The 23,963-nt window shown below is 44.5% G+C and overlaps 1 protein-coding gene across 1 annotated transcript in view; it reads right to left on the reverse strand.

The window, feature by feature from the left end:
- The window catches only part of LOC126272040 (ejaculatory bulb-specific protein 3-like), a 68,790-nt gene that overhangs the window by 5,265 nt on the left and 39,562 nt on the right, over nucleotides 1–23,963 (reverse strand). The window contains exon 2 of the mRNA XM_049974554.1: nucleotides 21,588–21,779. Coding sequence (XP_049830511.1) covers nucleotides 21,588–21,779 — 192 coding nt within the window. The remainder of the gene's footprint in view (nucleotides 1–21,587; nucleotides 21,780–23,963) is intronic.

Below are 23,963 nucleotides of genomic sequence, written 5' to 3' on the forward strand. Positions count from 1 at the left end.
GAACAGCTGAGTGACTTCCTAAGACACCTGAACAGCCTCCATGCCAACATAAAATTTACTATGGAAGTAGAAAAGGACAAAAAAACTATCATTTCCAGATGTGCTGGTCACAAGGATAGTGAAAACCCAAGACACAGGTGGATAGAAAACTGACACACAAGGACCAATAGCTACACAAGCTATCAGATCATCACCTGATCCAGAAAAGAGACATGTTCTATACACTCATAATGCGAGCAAGTCAAATATGTGAGCTGCCGCACCTCAAATGTGAAATGCAACATCTGGAAAGTGTTCTGAGAAGCAACAGGTACTCCACAAGTTATGTTAGAGGTATAACTGAGCCAAACACTTGGTGAAGTGATACATCAGAAAACGGTACGCCATACACTCCCAGAGTGACAGACAGAATTGGCTGTATATTGCACAAACATGGTGTAAAGACTGTTTATAAATGGACAAAGAAGGTCTCACATTGGCAAAGGATAAAATGGATCCAATTGCAATGTCAGTAATATATCACATACCACGCACATGTGGAAAAGCCTATGTTGGAATGACAGTGCAATTAATCAGCACCAGGATCACAGAACATACATGACATTGTAAGTTGGGGCAGGTTGAGAAATCGGCCGTGGTAGAGCATGTGCTGTGTGAGACCAACCACATAGTAAAATTTGCCGACACGTAAGTTCTGGCTGTGGAGAAGAGCTGTCACACCCGCTTGTTGAGAAGTTATAAAAATACACAAACACAAGAATAGCTTTAACAAGAAAGAAGAAAGCCTCAAGATAAATTGATTCTGGCTCCCCATGCTGTATCAGGTGTCTGTTGTGGGTAGAAAGAGGAGAACCACACCTGAAATGACCACGGAAAAACCCTTGAACATTGGCGTGCCATGTACATACAGTATGCGGACGTGAACTCGGCTAAGTCTACCACCAGCAATGGAGGGTGAAACTTTGATGATCCAGCCACTCATGCTGGCAACATATCAGAAAAATCCTCAGACGAATGTTGGCCAAAGAACCCGAGACAAAAGCCAACAGGCAGTTTGTCTCAAAAAGGAAACTCTTTATCAGTCAGTCTCAAACAGCTCTAATGTTGATGCTACAGTTCATTACAAAATAAGCTGCAAAACATTAAAGAAAATAGTAGTGACAGCAAAGCAAATGCATTACTAACAGAGACAATCCCATCAGATAACATAATAAAGACAATATGGGATTTAGTGAAGGAATAGAATAAACATTTTAATGAGCATTTTATAACTGTTATTGAAAATATGTTGTTGCGGGGTTCAGTAGATGCTTCCATGGAAATAACAGACCAGCCATTACAGGTAACTTCAGTAATATGAATATGCCTTCACTACGCCAGTACAGGGTGTATATGACCCGGGACAACCGGGAGATCAGGGAAAAACCCATGAATATTTTCATCCGGGAGAAAACCAGGAAAAACCCGGGAATTGTCTAGAATTCCGGGAATTTTTCATTGTTTTAGTTTTCAGTTAAATTTTTGTGATTTTGACTGGTAATAACCAATACTCTAATGAAGGATATTACTGTATTCTGCTACTGCAGAATAATACTGCATCAACAAAACATGAACGAGAGAAAAAAAAAAAACGAAAATAAAACTTAAGTTGCAAAGGAAATGCACCTTATACAACAACAAAACAGTGTTCATACAAGCATCTGCCAACAGCAAAGTGTCAAAGTCTTCCTAAAGACTATGCGATGCTTTATAATGACAAATTGCCTCCAGTGAGCGTGACGTGACAACTGTCTAAATTAGATTTGTTTGAGCAGTTGCGGGCAGGCTCTTGTGCATTTGCAGTTGAGTTGCTTATGGGTAGTACCTTCTCCCGCTTCTGGTTACAGAAGTTGGGTGCCACTACTTAATATTGTCCCGGTTCGGAAATTAGTAAATCTAGAGCTGATGCACAGAGCAGTCTGAGTTTTAGTGGGGAGGTGGGTCGTCTCCACGTGACCTGTGTTTACGTTCAGTGATTTTGTTGTTTCCTCTTCGTTTATTGCTCTCACGTTAAATAATAACAAAACGGATTTTTGTGGCCAGGAGCTATCAAATGAATTAAATTACATTCACCCAGTTATGGAAGGCTAAAATATGCCATTAGTTTCAGATTTTATTTCCACTTTCTGACAGACAAGCATTAATCGTCTTACAGAACAATGAAGTTATTTTTACCGGTTTGCTAATGAGATTAGGCTTTTATTAATTTTTTTCTGCTGAGGCAGTCAATTTATTTGAAACGAAGTGTTTAATTTCATACTATTGGCTAGTCTCAACTGTTCACTCCATTTGAAGTGCACGTATGGCATTGTGCGATAATAAAGAACCAAATATGAGATAATACAGTACTAGTACTCCAAGAAAATTTACATACGAATGTGCATTTTAAGGTGAATTGTGCATTTTGGTACGGTTCACGAAATTCCAACGCTCTTGAAGTATCCTCTTTTGTCTTGTTTCTTTTATGACATAATGTAAGGTCTTTTAATATTTTACATGTACGAACGAACATATGGGCTTCTTGTGTCATCGTAGCTGGCTTACAAATGGACATAGCAATCTCGATTTCAATGCTTCAGAAAGTGAGATGTGGTATTTGGTGGAATTCAAATTTATACCTTCGTAATACGAAAATATGCAGCGTACATGTTGTTGCACATCAAAGGTCTTTTAGAACGTGGTTGTCCCCCCTGAGTTTCGTTTTCTAAAGTACCGGGAAATTTTACATCGGTATATAAAACCATAATCATACAAAGGATTGATGAGTTTTACAGTGCCGAGGAAGAGTATACTGTCACTTAACATGGATAAGGCGTATTTTCACCCGGGAGAAAGTGTATTTTTAACCGGGAAATCCGGGAATTTTATTCCCTTGTCCACATATACACCCTGCAGTAGTAGTAATGTCAGCCAAAAAATCTGTAAAAACAAAAAATTCTAGTGATTATGATAATATAACAACAAAGTTAATTAAAGAGTGTGCTTCTGAGTTTAGTAACACATTAAGTGATTTGTGATATGCTGAAGTTAAACCTTTGCTTAAGAAAGGAGATAAAGAAATACCAAAAATTTTCCATTCAGTTAAACTTTTGCCAGTATTCTCATTAATTACAGGAAAGATAATACACCACATGTTTGTTTAACATCTGACAACAAATAATATATTGTCAGAATCTCCATTTGGATTTCTACAGGGTTCTGATATTGAGATGGCTATCTACATATATAAGAAGAATGTACTCAATTCACTGGACAATAAATTACAAACTACTGGTAAATTTTGTGATCTGTCAGAGGCATTTGACTATGTAAATCACAGTATTCTGTTGCGTAAATTAGAATATTACTGTCCTGCAGAATTGTTAAAAATCCTGTATCTCTGACAGAAGGCAAAGGATTCGGGTGACCAGATGCAATTGTTTAAAAAGGAGGATAAACAGTTTCAAAAAGGAGGACAAAGGAAGAAAAATGAGGATGCATCAATCGGATCAACTGCAGGTGCGGATACACCTGTCAGCTTTGGCCAAGTCACGTGACTGCCGGGAATTACCGGTAAAATTAATAGTTAATTGTTACTGATGGTCAGGTGGTGGTTAACTGAGCAATGTAATAAAAAATTAAAAACAATGATTGTGGTGACAGTGTGGCATCAATTGTTTTGTTATGTCATTGTACACAATGGTTCTGTATTTGAATTTAGAGCTAGCTGACGTGGTGTTTCCTTATGGAAAGGCAAATGGCAAAGAGTGGTGGGCAGGGGGATCCTATACCCACTGACAACAACTGCAGCTTTCAATGCTTGCTACAGTGTTTTGCCATTTGTCTGATACACGGTCATTTCAGGAAGCTGGATATCATGAAGGATGTACCTGAAATATTGAGATACTAGACTTGGAGGAATGTGTGATTAACACTGTGGAAGGTGACCACCATGTCAGTACCAGGTAGTTGGCTGGCCAGTACATGTAAGCCAGACGACCGTGTAGTACATCCTTCATGACAACTGCTACTACTCTAATCGCTTACAGTGTGTTCAGGGCTTACTAGCAACAGACTTGCCACATAGGGAGCAGTTTTGTTACTAGTTTCTTCACCAGGCGAGTATAATTCTGGGATTTGTGTCCTCCATCCTATTCACAGATGAGGCCACCTATATGTGGCGTGGTATCTTCAACTTCCATTACAGTCATCTGTGGGATGTTATGCAGAACATCCATGGATGGTGACAATGAATCATCAGCATCAGTGGAGCCAGAATGTGTGGGCCGGGATAATTGACCAACGTATTTTGAGACCACTCTTCCTTCCGTGTTGTCTAAGAGACCGGAACTATTGGCATTTCTTGTGAGTGACCTTGCTTCCTCGCTGGAGGAAGGTAATTGATGATTCGGGGGGTTATGTGGCTGCTACATGATGGTGCCATTAATGTCTGGATGCATCTCAGTCATCTCTTCCCTGATTGATGAGTCAGACGAGGGGCTCTAGTTGCATGGCCTGCTCATTCACTGGATATCAACCTGTGCAATTATTGGTTATGGGGCCTTCTCAGAAGTATCATGTATGCAGAGCCCATTACAAATGCAGAGACACTGGAGCAGCATATTCATGCTGCCTTTGACACTGTTCAGATGCAGCATGACCGATATGAACTTGTGAGACAGAACATGCTACGACACATACACATACAGGTGTCAGTACATTCAATACATACTGTAACTGTGGCTGCATGGTACATCACATATTAGAAAGCAGTCTCTGTAACAATGTATGGTTGAATAAAGAGTGTAAAGGATCTCTAGTATTTCTGGACATTAGTTCATTAGATCTTTTTTGTTCCATATCCTCTCATTGATCAATACCTAGAGTTGTAGTAAAAAGTCATCCTTTTATGCCTAAAAAACAAACAGATAGAATAAGTTGAGAGTGTAAAATTTTTGATATTACAACTTGGTAATAAATCAACCGGGAGGAGCATGCCACAGAATTGCTGGAGCACCTGAACTGATCTCCACTGAGAATACAAATGTTGTCAGATAAAGGTGATATAAAAATAAAAAATCCAGCCTATTTTGCATACTTTCATTTGATAATGTCACACAGGACTCTTTTTAGGTAACTTATTAAAGCCAAACTAAAGTTATTGTCTGAAAAAATATGTAATACAAATTATTGTGGTGCGAACTCTTGGACATAGTGCAGAGACATCTTTAAAGAAATGGAAACATGAAGTACTGCTTCCCAATATATTTATTCCTTAATGAAATTTGTAATTTAAATTATCTCTCTTTTCCAAACCAACATCTCAATTCTTGGAATCCATACCAGAAATAAGAGTAATTTTTACGAAGATTTTGAGTCACTTATTTTGGTCCCGAAATGAGTCCAATAATCAGGAACACACATTTGCAATAATTTGCTCACAGTCGTGAAAAGTTTAAATACTAATAATGTCAGCTTGATAGGAGCCTTCAGGAAACACTTTACTCCACTGGTGAGTTTCTTAGCAGAACCAACTGATGTGTATATGTTAATAACATCAAGGAATACAAGTATTACATGCGATCTGACTTGTGTACAACTTCAGTGCAGTAATGCAATCACTGTTCTTAAGTATTGAAAATGATTTCTCTATCTGATGATGTGTTGTTACAATAGCCTGAGAATTAATTATCATATGCACCTATGTGCATTGTATACTTACTTATTTTGTGACATGTGTTAATACCTTTTAAATGAAAATTTCACTTGGGATCTGTGGATGGCACATTAGCAGATCTCTTTTTTTATAAATATTTGTTGTGTTTTATTGTTTTCTGACACATTCTACATCCTGGAGGTTTTTCTTGCTATGGATCAATTGGAATGAAAGTACATCTAATCTTGAAGCTTTGTAACTAGCTTTTAGTGAGACAATTGGCATCTATCTTTTTAATGTCTTCCAGTTCCGGTTTTTCAAAATTTTCTGTGACACTCAGGAGTCATAAAAGTATGTGACCACATATGCTGCCCTTCTCTGTATACATTCAATATCCCCTGTTAGTTCTTTTTGGTATTAGGTCCACACACTTGAGTAATATTCTATGACGGGACAGATACACGATTTGTTTGCAGTCTTCTTTGTAGTCTGACTGCATCTTCCCAGTATCCTGCTGACAAGCTGAAGTCTGCCAACTATCTTACCTCTGTCTGAGTCTATATGATCATTCAGTTTCATACCTCTATATGTGCCATTAACCATCCTTTCTTCTGCTTAAGATTTTCCTTAGATTTCTTTCTTCATGTTTTCTTTCTAGTAACTTTTCATTTCATACTCTTAATGTTCACTTACCTTTTTAACATCCTTGAATATCACCTATTATATTCAGTTATCACTTTTTTTGTAAGTTAGTTTCATAAGACCTTTGAGTGTGCTAATCGCAACTGGAGAAATTTAAAGTTTCTGATTTTTCAAGGTACAATGCACAAGTGATTCACTTAATATTTAACTTATAAAAAAAGGAAGGGTCATGTTAGTTAGCTCATGTGGTTTTTGTCTGGCATGTAAGACACTGTTGTACTGAATGGTATAAGGATGAATAAATAAATAAATAAATGTGTAACAATATTAGAGAAGGAAAGTTGCTACTCACCATAAAGTGGAGATGCTGAGTCGCAGGTAGACACAACAAAGAGATTCATGCAATTATAGCCTTCAGCCATTAAGGCCTTTGTCAACAATAGACACACACACACACACACACACACACACACACACACACACACACACACACACACTCCCAAACGCAACTCTCACACACGACTGCAGATTATTTTACTGAGAGGTGGTAATTATTTCCGTCCCTGCACAGATTCAGTACTGGGACTGCTTGTTTTTGCTATGCGTGAATGGCCTTCAGTCTTACACTGTAAAGCATGTATAGTTCTTTCGCTGATGACATAAGCATCATAATCATGCTCAAGAGATATAACATATAGAAAAAATAATAAATGAAAGATTTGGTAAAATACCAATTCATTCATGGTAACTTGTTTATTACTTCACTTAAAGGAACAGTTCTTCAATTCTATACAAGACAAGAGATATAAAAATAGAAAGAAAAATAAATGAAAGATTTGGTAAAGTACTCATTAATTCATAAAGGGTGTTTCAAAAATGACCGGTATATTTGAAACGGCAATAAAAACTAAACGAGGAGCGATAGAAATACACTGTTTGTTGCAATATGCTTGGGACAACAGTACATTTTCAGGCAGACAAACTTTTGAAATTACAGTAGTTACAATTGTCAACAACAGATGGCGCTGCGGTCTGGAAAACTCTATAGTACGATATATTCCACATATCCACCATGCGTAGCAATAATATGGCGTAGTCTCTGAATGAAACTACCCGAAACCTTTGACGACGTGTCTGGCAGAATGGCTTCACATGCAGATGAGATGTAGTGCTTCAGCTGTTCAACTGTTTCTGGATTCTGGCGGCACACCTGGTCTTTCAAGTGTCCCCACAGAAAGAAGTCACAGGGGTTCATGTCTGGCAAATAGGGAGGCCAATCCACGCCGCCTCCTGTATGTTTTGGATAGCCCAAAGCAATCACACGATCATCGAAATATTCATTCAGGAAATTAAAGACGTCGGCCGTGCGACGTGGCCGGGCACCATCTTGCATAAACCACGAGGTGTTCGCAGTGTCGTCTAAGGCAGTTTGTACCGCCACAAATTCACGAAGAATGTCCAGATAGCATGATGCAGTAATCGTTTCGGATCTGAATAATGGGCCAATGATTCCTTTGGAAGAAATGGCGGCCCAGACCAGTACTTTTTGAGGATGCAGGGACGATGGGACTGCAACATGGGGCTTTTCGGTTCCCCATATGTGCCAGTTCTGTTTATTGACGAAGCCGTCCAGGTAAAAATAAGCTTCGGCAGTAAACCAAATGCTGCCCACATGCATATCGCCGTCATCAATCCTGTGCACTATATTGTTAGCGAATGTCTCTCGTGCAACAATGGTAGCGGCGTTGAGGGGTTGCCGCGTTTGAATTTTGTATGGACAGAGGTGTAAACTCTGGCGCATGAGACGATACTTGGACGTTGGCGTCATTTGGACCGCAGCTGCAACGCGGCGAACGGAAACCCGAGGCCGCTGTTGGATCACCTGCTGCACTAGCTGCGCGTTGCCCTCTGTGGTTGCTGTACGCGGTCGCCCTACCTTTCCAGTACGTTCATCCGTCACGTTCCCAGTCCGTTGAAATTTTTCAAACAGATCCTTTATTGTATCGCTTTTCGGTCCTTTGGTTACATTAAACCTGCGTTGAAAACTTCGTCTTGTTGCAACAACACTGTGTTCTAGGCGGTGGAATTCCAACACAAGAAAAATCCTCTGTTCTAAGGAATAAACCATGTTGTCCACAGCACACTTGCACATTGTGAACAGCACACGCTTACAGCAGAAAGACGACGTACAGAATGGCGCACCCACAGACTGCGTTGTCTTCTATATCTTTCACATCACTTGCAGCGCCATCTGTTGTTGAAAATTGTAATTACTGTAATTTCGAAAGTTTGTCCGCCTGAAAATGTACTGTTGTCCCAAGCATATTGCAACAAATGGTGTATTTCTATCGCTGCTCGTTTAGTTTTTATTGCCATTTCAAATGTACCGGTCATTTTTGAAACACCCCGTAATAACTGGTCCATCACCAAACTTAAAAGAACAGTTTGTTCAGTTCTATACAAGACTGAATGTATCGTCATTAATAACAGTGAAGCACAGGGGAAATGAAATATATAAAAATGAATGTTAAACATTCTTGATAGTATGTTTTGATCAGAAGTTGAATTGGAAATTATGTACACTCCTGGAAATTGAAATAAGAACACCGTGAATTCATTGTCCCAGGAAGGGGAAACTTTATTGACACATTCCTGGGGTCAGATACATCACATGATCACACTGACAGAACCACAGGCACATAGACACAGGCAACAGAGCATGCACAATGTCGGCACTAGTACAGTGTATATCCACCTTTCGCAGCAATGCAGGCTGCTATTCTCCTATGGAGACGATCGTAGAGATGCTGGATGTAGTCCTGTAGAACAGCTTGCCATGCCATTTCCACCTGGCGCCTCAGTTGGACCAGCGTTCGTACTGGACGTGCAGACCGCGTGAGACGACGCTTCATCCAGTCCCAAACATGCTCAATGGGGGACAGATCCGGAGATCTTGCTGGCCAGGGTAGTTGACTTACACCTTCTAGAGCACGTTGGGTGGCACGGGATACATGCGGACGTGCATTGTCCTGTTGGAACAGCAAGTTACCTTGCCGGTCTAGGAATGGTAGAACGATGCGTTCGATGACGGTTTGGATGTAGCGTGCACTATTCAGTGTCCCCTCGACGATCACCAGAGATGTACGGCCAGTGTAGGAGATCGCTCCCCACACCATGATGCCGGGTGTTGGCCCTGTGTGCCTCGGTTGTATGCAGTCCTGATTGTGGCGCTCACCTGCACGGAGCCAAACACACATACGACCATCATTGGCACCAAGGCAGAAGCGACTCTCATTGCTGAAGACGACACGTCTCCATTCGTCCCTCCATTCACGCCTGTCGCGACACCACTGGAGGTGGGCTGCACGATGTTGGGGCGTGAGCAGAAGATGGCCTAACGGCGTGCGGGACCGTAGCCCAGCTTCATGGAGATGGTTGTGAATGGTCCTCGCCGATACCCCAGGAGCAACAGTGTCCTTAATTTGCTGGGAAGTGGCGGTGCTGTCCCCTACGGCACTGCGTAGGATCCTACGGTCTTGGCGTGCATCCGTGCGTCGCTGCGGTCCGGTCCCAGGTCGCCGGGCACGTGCACCTTCCGCCGACCACTGGCGACAACATCGATGTACTGTGGAGACCTCACGCCCCACGTGTTGAGCAATTCGGCGGTACGTCCACCCGGCCTCCCGCATGCCCACTATACGCCCTCGCTCAAAGTCCGTCAACTGCACATACGGTTCACGTCCACGCTGTCGAGGCATGCTACCAGTGTTAAAGACTGCGATGGAGCTCCGTATGCCATGGCAAACTGGCTGACACTGACGGCGGCGGTGCACAAATGCTGCGCAGCTAGCGCCATTCAACGGCCAACACCGCGGTTCCTGGTGTGTCCACTGTGCCGTGCATGTGATCATTGCTTGTACAGCCCTCTCGCAGTGTCTGGAGCAAGTATGGTGGGTCTGACACACCGGTGTCAATGTGTTCTTTTTTCCATTTCCAGGAGTGTATTATAGATCTTTTTGAACTCTCCAGTTCAGCAACACTTTCTTTGCATGTGGTTAATGATTCTGTTCATGAAAGGATCACAATGCTGGATTACTTAGCACACATTCATTTATTAACTAATTAATGGAAAATCTCATATAAAGATGTGAAACAATTACTAACAAAGAGATAGAAACACAAAAAACAACAGAAAATTTAAGTTCCTAGCTTTCGGAATAAATGTTCCTTCATCAGGGAGGAGAGGGGGGAAAGAAAGGGAAGAAGGGAAAGTGGATTTAGTTACTCACAGCCCAGGTTATGAAGCAACAGGGAAAGGAAAACAGGGAAGGTAGCAAGGATAGAGGCATGGTTGTCAGAGGGAAGCCAAAGATATTCTACTGTAGGTACTGTGCCAGCTTCAAACCAAAGGTACTGTGCCAGCTTTTTTGTGTTTCTATCGGCTGTACTGAGCTGAGGTAAGTACTGGCCAGCCCCTCTATCTCTTTGTTAGTAATTGTTTCACATCTTTATATGAGATTTTCCATTAATTAGTTAGATCACCTATATGGTCCACATTCTTCATTGTTTTGTCCCTTGTGTTAGCTATCACTTACATCTGTCATCTAAACACTTTCTCTTCTTCAGTGTTATATATATATATATATATATATATATATATATATATATATATATATATATATATATATATATATATATATATATATAATGTAAGGTATGGTTTCTGATTAAACACCCTCTCCCTCCCCCCTGGGTGTTCCCTATAGATGTATGCCCCAATATTTATGTTTGTGCTCCACACTCTAGGGGGGGGGGGGGGGGGGGGGGGCCTAATGTGGCGACTATCGACCAAGTCGCGTGTAATATCTTTGTTTTTGGCAAGCTCTTTGCCCCAGTCTGTGGTCGCGCGCGAAAGTGTACGGACGTGTACCGAGAATTCAGAATGTAAACATCTGTATATGTGTGCTTACGAGAAATAAAAATAGTGTTTATTACACGTGGTGTAGCGTGCATCATTGGATTCGGCAACCCTACAACGCTAAACCCATACTGGTGACCCCGAATTTTGTTCACGAGTGCTACAACGAAATCTTATACCGTCGAGCAGTACACAATGGATCGCTTGCCGCCTGCTACACCGAACACGTGCCAACTAAGTGTTCCAACGGACGCTTCGGCATGGTTTTACAATTATCCACCGGGCGTCCGCAATAGTTCTACACAGTTTCCGAACACATCGACCAGCTGTACTCAACAGGACAGTGTTTATACAATTCCACAGCCACGTGTGCCGTCATCAGGTACGAACAATAACTTTCCGTTACTGTACATGAGTCAGCCGTCGTGTGACAGTGTTCCGTACCATCAGAACGTTTTCCGCGCACAAAACTTTGAATATGAACGTATTATGTCCAATATGAACTTTCCACGTGTTCCGAGTGCTCAACAGCCGACACAATGTGCTCAAACCCCAGTGACTATGTTTACAGGTTTCCCAAGTGCAAGTGTGAATTTTCCACCCGAATCAGTGACTGTACAAATCGAGCCGGACGCTCAAGACAGGAGAGTTCATATTTCTGCCGGAACTCCGGATTTTGCACCAACCCCCCCTACACCACCAGCGTCCGCTTTACGAGTGTTTCCGACGGCACACGCCGTTCCTGCCGCGTGTGTTCCACAAACATTAGGTGATTTTAACTATTTTAATGCACCTGTAGGGGAGGGGCCCGGAAACTGTATTCCGTCGTTCGCCGCACATCGGTCGACTACGGTCGACCCTACCGCGCCGGTCCATTCTACGCCCGTGGGCGTTACTCCGTCGACCGCTCGATTCGTTGATTTCTCGACCAAGGTCGAGCCAGCCGTGCCTACCGTGCCGCGTGCAACTGACAGTGGCAGAAGCTGGTGCACCGCTACTGCACCCGAGACAATTACGTTGCAGAACTATGGACAGGGAGAGACAGTTTCTGATAAACATTTATGTCAAGACTTTCCCACCCGTTGGCCGCAAGGATCACCCACGCACATGGTTTGCCTTGGTCGACCACGTCCTGCAGCTACACGGCGTCGCCGACGACAATTCAAAGTTCCTATGCTTACTGTGTCACCTCCATGACGAACTGGATCTGATCTGCGACATTGTGGCTTCGCCCCCCGCTACGGACAAATATGCGTTCGCCCGACGCACCATCCTCGAGCGACTATCCACATCGACAGAGGAAGTTATCCGCCTCATCAGTCAGGAATCGCTGGGATCCAGGTCCCCGTCGCAACTCTGGCGTCATCTCCGCGCTATGATTGACACGCATCACATGCCGGACATTACACTTTGGACCATCTAGTTGCTGAAACTTCCCCCGCAAGTTCAACTTCACCTTCTACATGTAACTTCGGCCCCACTAGATGCCAAACTGAAGATCGCAGACCAGGTTTACAACATTCTGCCCCCCCCCCCCCCCCCCCCGCTTACCCCCCCAGGGTGCCCTCAGGCCTCAGGGGTTGGCACACCTGCGCGGCAGTTCCCATCCTGCAGTACAGAGTGCGCACGACTCGCTCCACGCATGCGCGCGGAGCCAACGCCGCCTGGCAACCGCCGCAGTAACTCCTCTCCTACCAGCACTACTGCAGCGCCGCCATCGGAGGGAACTACAAACAAGTCCCCCTCCACTGCCGCTTCGACCTCAACCAGCGCGACGGGCGACGCCACGCGCCGCCCTGCTTGGTGTTATTTCCACTCCCGCTTTGGCGATGCGGCTAAGAAATGTCGTTCTCCATGCGCGTTCCCAAACTAATAATGCGACCCAATTCAGGCGCTACGGGCCGCGTTGCACCGCACAGACGCCTATCACTAAATACTTCTTCTCCTCACGCGCCAGGACGCTTGTACGTGAAAGATGCAGTGTCTTGCCTTTCATTTCTAGTCGACACGGGGGCCGAGGTTAGAGTGATACCCTTGTCCGCAGGTGTTAAATTCGAGCTTCAGTCTTGCCCCCCGCTTCGAGCCGCCAATAATTCCCTGATCCTCTCTCATGGAATAACGAATTTAAGCCTTAAACTGCAGGACATTAATACGTCCTTACAGTGGACTTTCGTTATCGCGGATGTGGATGAACCCGTGCTTGGGGTAGATTTTCTCTTAGCCCACGCACTGTCACCCAACCTACAATAAGGTACACTAACCTTTAACTCGGGAGACCGTACCACCGGTTCAGATATCTTAGCCCTCTCATCCGAAAGCGCCATTCTGCTGTGTGAGGTAGCAGAAACTGCTGTTGCAGTGCTTTCTCTTAGATCACACAATGACGAAGTTCGGGACAGCAATGGGGACTTCCGCTTACGCATCGCCGCTGTGCAAGCCAAGCTCGCGGACGCGCGTAAGCAGACCGCCCAGCTGTCGCACACGGCCACGCCCCCAACCCCCGCACCATTTCCTCGCACCTGCAGCCGACGCCGCGTGACATTTCTACTGCCGGACGGAAGCTGTACCCGCGACGTTACCAGGTACCCCACCGAGCTCTTCGACAAGGACTACCAGTGGATCACCGCCACTGCTGCTGAACTGCCGGCCTTGGACACACACACGTGTGCATTACAGGTTAGTCACAGTGCAACGGGTGCTGGTCCAGCATCCCCATTGGTGTTCGCGATCAATAACGGTACTGTCCACAGAATAAATACCACAGAAGGCCCACCGGTACGTGCAAAGGCTAGGCGTTTAAATCCGGAAAAACTTAAACACGCTAAAGCTATTGTTCAGGAACTTTTAGATAATAAGACTATCCGCCCTTCTTCTAGTTGTTGGTCGTCACCCATTCATTTGGTGCCCAAGAAAGATGACACTTTCCGCCTCTGCGGTGACTATCGGGCGCTTAATGCCAGAACAATTTTAGATAATTATCCCGTCCCAAATATTCAAGACTTTGCTTCCCAGCTGCATGGGGCACAAATTTTCAGTGTAGTCGATTGTCATAAGGCGTACCACCAACTGCCAATGGCACCTGAGGACGTTGAAAAGACCGCTATCATCACCCCGTTCGGGTTGTTCGAGTATTTGTTTATGCCATTCGGCCTTAAAAATGCTGCACAGACGTGGCAACGGTTCATCGACTCTCTGGTTGGAAAACTGGACTTTGCATATGCGTACCTGGACGACTTGTTAATTTTTTCTTCCTCCCTCGAGGAACATGAACAACATTTAAATACAGTGTTCCAACTATTAAAAGCAAACGGTATCGCAGTGAACAATACTAAGTCACAACTCCGCCGCACCAGTGTCACTTTTCTGGGCCACAGAGTTTCTGGCGACGGCATCCGCCCCCTAACTGAACGGGTGGAGGCCATTAGTACGGTGCCTTTGCCCAAAGATTTTCAGAGCCTCCGCCGCTTCCTTGGAACGGTAAATTACTACCGTAAACATATTCCCCGCGCTGCCGACATACAAGCCCCACTGACGGATGCCCTCGCAGGAAAAAACACATCAGGGTCTCGGGCGGTCACGTGGACTCCAGATATGCGTCGCGCATTTGATAATCTAAAGTCAGCCTTACAGACGGCTGTTACGCTTGCTCACCCCATTCCTGATGCTCCCATCTCGCTTACTACAGACACAAGTGATACAGCAGTGGGGGCAGTAATTCAGCAATCCGTGGGTTCTGTTGTACAGCCGCTCATATTTTTCTCCCACAAACTGACCGCTTCCCAACGTAAATGGTCAACCTTTGACTGGGAACTGTTTGCTATTTACGCTGCTATCAGATATTTCCAAGACGATATCGAAGGTCGCCATATCGTGATATTTACCGACCACGAGCCATTGGTTTATGCTTTCCGTAACCCAGGTAAGGACTCATCCCCGAGACGTTTTAGGCATATGGACGTTATATGTCAGTTTATGAATGACATATGTTACGTCAGAGATGCAGACAGTGTTGTCGCTGATTTTCTGTCTTTTGTGTTGGTTTTATCTTCACAACTGGACCTCAGTGAACTCCCTAAATTGCAGACAGAGGATACTGGACTCGCAGCATTGCGTTCCGATATCAAAACAGGACTCAAACTAGAGTTACGGACACTTCCTGGATTTTCATCACCCATCTGGTACGACATTTCAACAGGACGCATACACCCGGTGATTCCTGCACCTCTCCGCCGGGACATATTTAATAGTATCCACGACTTGGCACAACCTGGCATTCGCGCCTCCGCACGTCTGGTATCTGAATGTTTTGTTTGGCCCGGGGTGATAAAACAGTGTCGCAGTTGTGCACGAGCATGTGTGGCTTGTCAGCGCGCAAAAGTAGGACATCATGCACATCCCCCCATGGGTATGTTCGATGTGGCAAAAAGAAGATTCCAGCACATATACATCGATATCGTCGGGCCCTTACCCCCCTCAGGCCACTTCCGTTACATACTGTCCGCAATTGACAGGTTTACCCGCTGGGTAGAGGTAATTCCTCTCACTACTATCACAGCCGATGCAGTGGCCCGAGCCCTGTTGTTAATGTGGATCTCGCGCTTCGGCTGCCCAGTCTCTGTCACCACTGACCAGGGCCGCCAGTTCGACTCTGCCCTCTTCCGACAGCTTTGTCAACTGTGTGGGGTGAAACGATTTAGGACTACAGCATACCACCCCCAGAGCAATGGGCTTGTGGAACGCTGGCACCGAACGCTTAAAGCTTCGCTGATGTGCCACGGAGGTGAGTGGGCCGATGCCTTACCATGGGTAATGTTAGGCGTTCGGGCCGCGTACAAAGAGGACCTTGGCGCATCCTCTCCTTCTCCACCACACACACCCCTTCCTGTATTTCTGCATAAGGACTTGGCGTCATGCACTCATGTCATGGTGCGTGATGACACCGTCCGACCGGCACTCAGACCTCCATATACGGGCCCGCACAGAGTCATATCACGGCGTACCAACACGTTCGAAGTGCTCATTAACGGCACGCCTCAAACGCTATCCGTCTGCCCCCTCAAACCTGCATGGTCTCTGGGAGAACTGCCCGATACCCCACCCAGTCAGACCCCATCCCCTGCTGCACCCACCTCGCATGAGGCATCTACCGATAGTCCACGGATGAGCGACGCCCATTCCCACACGTGTGACGTTCCCCACTCCCAGTCGTGTGACAGTGCTACAGGTGTGTGTGACATTCCTATGCAGAGTGATGCGTGTGATGACTTACCCTCCTACAGGCAGCCCCTCGCCTCTCCCCTGTTAGGATTCAGTGATGTATCAGGGACCAGCCTCAGAGCGTGTGATGTCACCGATGACGACTCGTGTGGAGATTCTGTCAGCCCGTATAAGGAAGTGGTAGTGAATGTCAACACAGATTTTATTTGCAGCTCTAATGTGTTTTTTGTTATGCAGCCGGATAATGTGTACATCTTCTACGAACAAGCCAGCTTCCCCAGTGACAACTTAACACACATTCATCTCCTCCAGTCTGTCCCCTTGCCTGTTGGTACTGACCCATCAACGGTCAAAGTCCTACGTACCGCCACAGGCATTCAGATCCGCTATCCTGGCCCCTCACAACCCACTATCCCCTCCCCAGATCCTTCAACTGCTGTACAAGGATTCACCCGGTCAGGCAGGACCATCCGCCCCCCTCGCTGGCTCGAAGACTTCAATTACTAATGTAATGTAATGTAAGGTATGGTTTCTGATTAAACACCCTCTCCCTCCCCCCTGGGTGTTCCCTTTACATGTATGCCCCAATATGTATGTTTGTGCTCCACACTCTAGGGGCGGGTGGGGGGGTGGGGGCTAATGTGGCGACTATCGACCAAGTCGCGTGTAATATCCTTGTTTTTGGCAAGCTCTTTGCCCCAGTCTGTGGTCGCGCGCGAAAGTGTACGGACGTGTACCGAGAATTCAGAATGTAAACAACTGTATATGTGTGCTTACGAGAAATAAAAATAGTGTTTATTACACGTGGTGTAGCGTGCATCATTGGATTCGGCAACCCTACAACGCTAAACCCATATATATATTCGTCACCAACTGTGCTACTTTCATTTGCCTCCTATTGTCTTGTTCCGTTTATAGTCCACTTCTCTTTTTCTATTTATTGATATATTTATTTAACATTCCATAGTTTTAACGTTCGTTATTCGCTGTTTTCCAGCCAACAATCACTGCCAGCAGTCTCTTCCACACCTATCAGTATCATCCAATTCCGTCGATTACGTGTTGCTGGTGATATTTTTGTGCCATTGCCTATCTTTCTCTGCCACAGGAAACATTTTTTGGAACATTTCTGCGCCACCCGCGAACTTTTTTGCGCACGCGCGATCTCTTTTGCGGCACGCGCGATCTTTTTTTCGCTACTCGCTATCTCTGTTTTTGAGCAGCGTGTGTTCTTTTTCCCCTGATCTGGACATTCTTGCTTGGTCTGGTCAACTTTTTCCGTATTTTTCTTATTTGGTGGTCTTTCTTTGGTATTTAACATTACTAACACAATTTCTTTCTTTCTCGCCCTTCCTTCCGTGTTTTATTCCTTCTTATGATTACTATTTTAACTTTAGTTATTTAATTTCCCTACCCACCAGTTACCCACTATGTACCCTAATCCTATACCACATTATTTACATTCATTCCGGAAACATGCATTTACCGTAGCCAAACTGCAATCCCACATACTTTTCCTCCGTTCCTGCTTAACCTTTGGAATTACCCCTAAAGGACTTACCTTAAAAGTTCCCATGTCTGGGTGCAATTCCTCCCTCCACCAATCTCTCCTGTACTTCCAGAACCTTCAATCCTTAGCCCTTACCCAACTTGTCCTGAATCTCTACACTACTTCATGTAACCACCACTCCCAACAGCTCCTATCTCTCTTCAAAGTCCTCCACCTTTCAAACCCTTGCTTGGAGAACACACTCAGGAACATCATCCTAGAAGCCAGCCGCAAACTTGAGTCCCATGCCACACACCACCTGAAAAAACTATCCACAGTGCTAGTGCAACACCTAAGAAGTGGGGTCCCTCTCCCTATCCCTCACAAACACCAACCACAACAGAACCGTCAACAAACCCCCCTCATAGCCAACAAACCTAGCCTAGCCACCTTACTCAATCTCCCCATCCCAGCACATACCCCACACAGACCAAATCTCAACTATAACCACCGTCAAATGCAACATATCATCAACCCCAATTCAGTTCTAAATCTCTCATCCAGATCCCTCTCTCCTCCAGAGACATCTGTTCTATCAAAAGGCTTAACCTTTAGCCCCACACCTAAATTCAACCACACTGCCCTGGTTAAAGATCTCCTCTCATTCACCCGGAATCTTAACTGGAAATATCACTTCACTACCCAAACACAGCCCCCAAATACTAGACCCAGTGTTGAACCTTGTCTAGAACAGTTCTAACTGCCTTCTCAAAGGGATCCTCCTCCCCTGCCCCAAAACCATCCCTTGCAGACATTTCAGGAATTCCTCACATCCAGTGTTGCCTCCCAGTCCTTCTTGAAGAACATCCCAACAACCCCCAACATCACCCCAGCTGAATCCAGTGCCATTAAGCAGCTGAAAACAGACCGCTCTATTGTAATCCTTCTGGTGGATAAAGGCTCCACAACTGTGGTACTTGACCATGTGGAGTATATGGCAGAAGGACTGCGTCAACGCTCCGACACCTCAACCTACAAAGCTGTTACCCAGGATCCCATTCCCTCCATGCAGACTGAGCTGCAGAAAATCCTAAAAATCCAAGGTCCCTCACAAGGCCTCACAACGGCTTCCATAGACTTACTCACTCCACCTGAGCCACGTACCCCTACCTTCTACCTATTACCCAAAATCCACAAAGAGAACCATCCTGGCCGTCCCATTGTAGCAGGCTTCAAAGCCCCAACAGAACGTATCTCAGCTCTGGTAGACCAACACCTCCAACCTATCACCTGCAGACTCCCATCCTACATCAAGGACACAAACCACTTCCTAGAACGCCTCAAATCCATTCCCACTCCTCTCCCACCTGAAACCTTTCTTGTCACCATAGATGCTACATCCCTTTACACAAACATCCCACACACCCATGGTCTCTCTGCCCTTGAGCACTACCTCTCCCAACGCCCATCCGAAGATCTTCCAAAAACCTCGTTCCTTATCACACTTACCAACTTCATCCTCACCCATAATTACTTCACTTTTGAAGACCAGACCTACAAACAAATCAGGGGAACTGCCATGGGAGCCAGGATGGCTCCGTCCTATGCCAACCTGTTCATGGGCCGCATGGAGGAGGCTTTCCTGAAGACCCAACAGCTGCTTCCCCTGGCCTGGTATAGGTTTATAGATGACATCTTTGTGGTCTGGACTCATGGTGAAGAAACACTCCTTAATTTCCTCCATAACCTCAACTCCTTTTCGAATCTGAATTTCACCTGGTCCTTCTCCAAAACCCAAGCCACCTTCCTGGATGTTGATCTTCATCGTGTTGAAGCTCACATCCACACCTCTGTCCATATCAAACCCACCAACAAACAACAGTACCTTCACTTTGATAGCTGCCATCCATTCCACATCAAACGCTCCCTTCCCTGCAGCCTAGGTATTCATGGCAAACGTATCTGCTCCAGTGACGAATCCCTCAACAAATACACCAATAACCTGACAAGTCTTTCCTCTCCCGCAACTATCCTGCAGACCTTGTCCACAAACAGATCTCCCGAGCAATACATTCCTCCCGGTCCAACAACAATATTCCTACCCTCAGACCACACAGAAACACTCCCTTTGTCACCCAATATTATTCTGGCCTCGAATACATCAATAAATTACTCCGCCAGGGATATGACTTTCTCAAGTCAACCCCTGAAGTGAGATCATCCCTTGACAAAATTCTCCCCACACCACCCAGAGTTGCCTTTCGTCGTCCCCCTAACCTCCGTAACATCCTTGTTAAACCCTACAATATTCCCAGGCTACCTTCTCTACCCAGCGGTTCCTACCCCTGTAACCGACCCCGCTGCAAAACCTGCCCCATGCATCCCCCCACAACCACCTACTCCAGCCCCACTACTGGTAAAACATACACAATTCAAGGCAGGGCCACATGTGAAACTACACATGTCATTTATCAGCTGATATGCCTGCACTGCACAGCCTTTTACATTGGTATGACAACAACTAAACTGGCTGAGCGCATGAACCGACACAGACGAACTGTCCGCCTAGGAGATGTCCAATACCCAGTAGCGGAGCATGCCCTCCAGCATAATTCTAGGGACCTAGGAACCTGCTACACCGTATGTGCCATTTGGCTTCTCCCACCCAACACCAGTCCCTCTGAACTGCGGAGATGGGAACTTGCACTCCAGCACATCCTTTCATCCCGCCATCCCCCTGGACTGAACCCACGTTAAACAACCTCACTCCCATTTACTTTTCAGTCTTCTCCTCTTCCCCTTTCCTCTTTAGCCATTCCTGCATCTTTTCATCCTACATCTTTATACTATACACCTCTTTACTTCTTATGCATCCTCCTTGGTTTGAAGCTGGCACAGTACCTACAGTAGAATATCTTTGGCTTCCCTCTGACAACCATGCCTCCATCCTTGCTACCTTCCCTGTTTTCCTTTCCCTGTTGCTTCATAACCTGGGTTGTGAGTAACTAAATCCACTTTCCCTTCTTCCCTTTCTTTCCCCTCTCTCCTCCCTGATGAAGGAACATTTATTCCGAAAGCTAGGAACTTAAATTTTCGGTTGTTTTTTGTGTTTCTATCGGCTTTACTGAGCTGAGGTAAACATTCATTTATTAATGTCATAGGGAATAATTTTCTAGAATGATTTTACACAAAGACATGAAGCATTAGGTACACATAGCCTCACAGCAAATCTACTTTCTTATGAAACTGTTGTGAAGGAAACATCAAAATTTAAAAATAACAGTCACATTCATTCATGAATGTAAGACAAGGAACGAAAACGGCCACGACTCTCCACAAGCTAAGCTTGATTTTGAGTAGAAAGGAGTGAAGTTTGTAGCCATAATATTTTACCATATTACTTTGATTAAAGGCAATGGCAGAACCAGAAAATTATTTTTCAAAACAAACTTGAATCATTTCTGTTCAACAACAATTTTTACTCAATAGGTAATTTTTGGAATGGATGCATGTCTCAAGTAGGCTAATTTTCATTGAGAAACAGTAACACATTTGGAAACCCACTGATGCTTTCCACATCATATCATGCTGTCACGAATATAATGCATGCATGTTACATGCAAATAACTAAACTAACAATAGCTTACCTTTGAGGAGGCAGCCCTCTTGAGTGCAGGCTCCACGTTCCATCAGGCAGTCCATGTAGCTCCTCAACAGGCGGTCGCTCTTCAGGATGCTGTCAATATCGATGCTGTCATAGCGTGTGGTGTATTTCTTGTCATTTGCTGCTATGGAAGAACATCTCTGAGGTGCTGCTGATGTCACAGTCACCATACAGACTGCAGCAAAAATCAAATGATATATCAAAACTGAGGCCTCATATACAGTTTGTTTTAATATCAAATAGTCTGCAGAGATTAAGCTGTAAAACCAATAGTCTGATTCATCTGACCATAATGGTCAAATGTTGACAATTAAATTATACTGAATCATGAATACTAATTCTACCTTGGAATTTAGGAAGAAATTGTGGAGAAAATGCTGGAGAGAAATTTATATAATGGGGATGTAAATAGGAAATTAGATGTAAAGTTAAGGGACAGATAACTCCTGCAATTAAAATTACTTCCCCAATTCAGAGAACAAGCTGCAGTCAGAAGATGAAATTCCATTACCACCAGCTATAGTAAAATCCTCAAGTCTGTTACAGAGAAAATGAAAAACAAGCGTTAAGGTAATAAAATAAAACACTTCCGAGAATAAAAGAAAAGTAATATTATTAAGAACTAACACTTTCGCTGCGGCTGACGCTTATAAGCATCACAAGAAGCCATGAGCCAGTGCGGCTGATGCTTATAAGCGTCCGCGCTCACTGTCTGATTACTCAGTCTAGTTGCAGCGTCTAAACTAGCATCATATCGTGTAAACTTTTGTTTTGTGTGGTCAGTTATCGAATGTATATTGTTCGTAATGGCAGCTAATGAACATCTGAATGACACCTGTGTGACCTCTATAGGTGTCAGACAGCAAACAGACTTCAAAACATGACGACAATACAGTCGAAGCTTATTTGAAGTAAAGCATCTAAGGTGTCATAGAATATGACCCTACAGATCTTACAAGGTCTTGACATCATCCTGTAGCTCAGGTGTGCTTAGGAGCATCAGATACGAGCGGGACTTGCCGTTTTGGAGTGTTACCGGCCCGTACTTGCACGTTGCCGGGCCGCACTGGAGAGTTGCGCGCCTGCACTGATGCCGCAGCGAAAGTGTTAAACAGACAGGGACAGTGATCCAAATGAAACTGAGCTTCTAGTAGTCCAATACTGCAACTGCAGTCTGTGTCTGCTGGGTGAGATAGTTCCTATCATCAAAAACAACTTGCAACACTGTCATAGACACATTTGTGTGTGCTATTGAATTGTACTGCAAGAAATAATCTACATCTATATTTATACTTTGCAATCTACATTAAAGTGTGTGGCAAAGGGTACTGTGCTTACTACTGTAACTTCTCCCTTTTGCTTTGTAGTCATGAATGACTGACAGGAAGAATGATTGTTGGTAAGCCTCTGTGTGGGCTCTAATCCCTCTCCTTTGACATTCAAAATTTCTTTGGAGATAGGAGGAAGCAATATACGCATTGACTCTTCTAGGAATGTACACTCTTGGAGTTTTAGTAGTAAACTACACCATGAAGCAAAACACCTGTCTTGCAGCTATCATCCACTGGAGTTGGCTGAGCATCTCCATGATGTTGACGCACTTACTAAATGACCCTGTAACAAAACAGTCTGCTCTTCTATGTTTCTTCTCTATTTCTCCTACCAATCCCATCTGGTACATATACCAGACTGATGAGCAGTACACAATTATTGGCCAAATGAAGATTTTTTAAGCTACTGCCATTGTGGATGGACTACACTTTCTGAGGATTCTTCCAATGAATCTCCAGCTGACATCTGCAGCACCTTTGATTACTTTCATGTGGCCATTCCAGTTTAAATCACTCTGTATGCATACTCCTGGTTTTTTATGTATGTGAGTGGATCCAATGATTGTTCCACGTTGGTATAGTCATACAAGAATGGATACAGTATTCCTGCCTATTTATTCACAGTACTAGATGTTTGGTCACTGGAAAAGTTATAATATGTGAGCATGAAACCTGTTCCAAAACTCTATAACAGACGTACATCAAGAGACATAGGCCTATAGTTTCATGTGTCTGTTTGATGACCCTTCTTGAAAGTGGGAATGACCTGCACTTTTTCCAATGGCCAGGAACTATTTGCTCCTGCAGTAGCCTATAGTAGACTCAAGTAAGATGAGGTGCAATTCTTTTGCAGCATCAGTGTACTATCACATTTATGTCCGATCAGGTCCAGTGGCCTTTCTCTGTTAAATGATTTCAGTTGATTTTTCATTCCATGGTTATTTATTTTGACATAGGCCTGTGTGATTTTGATGTTTGTGTGAGGATTTAAATGAGGAACCACAATATCATCTTCATCAGTGAAATAG

Source organism: Schistocerca gregaria, chromosome 5 (genome assembly GCF_023897955.1).
Source record: "Schistocerca gregaria isolate iqSchGreg1 chromosome 5, iqSchGreg1.2, whole genome shotgun sequence".
NCBI lineage: Eukaryota > Metazoa > Arthropoda > Insecta > Orthoptera > Acrididae > Schistocerca > Schistocerca gregaria.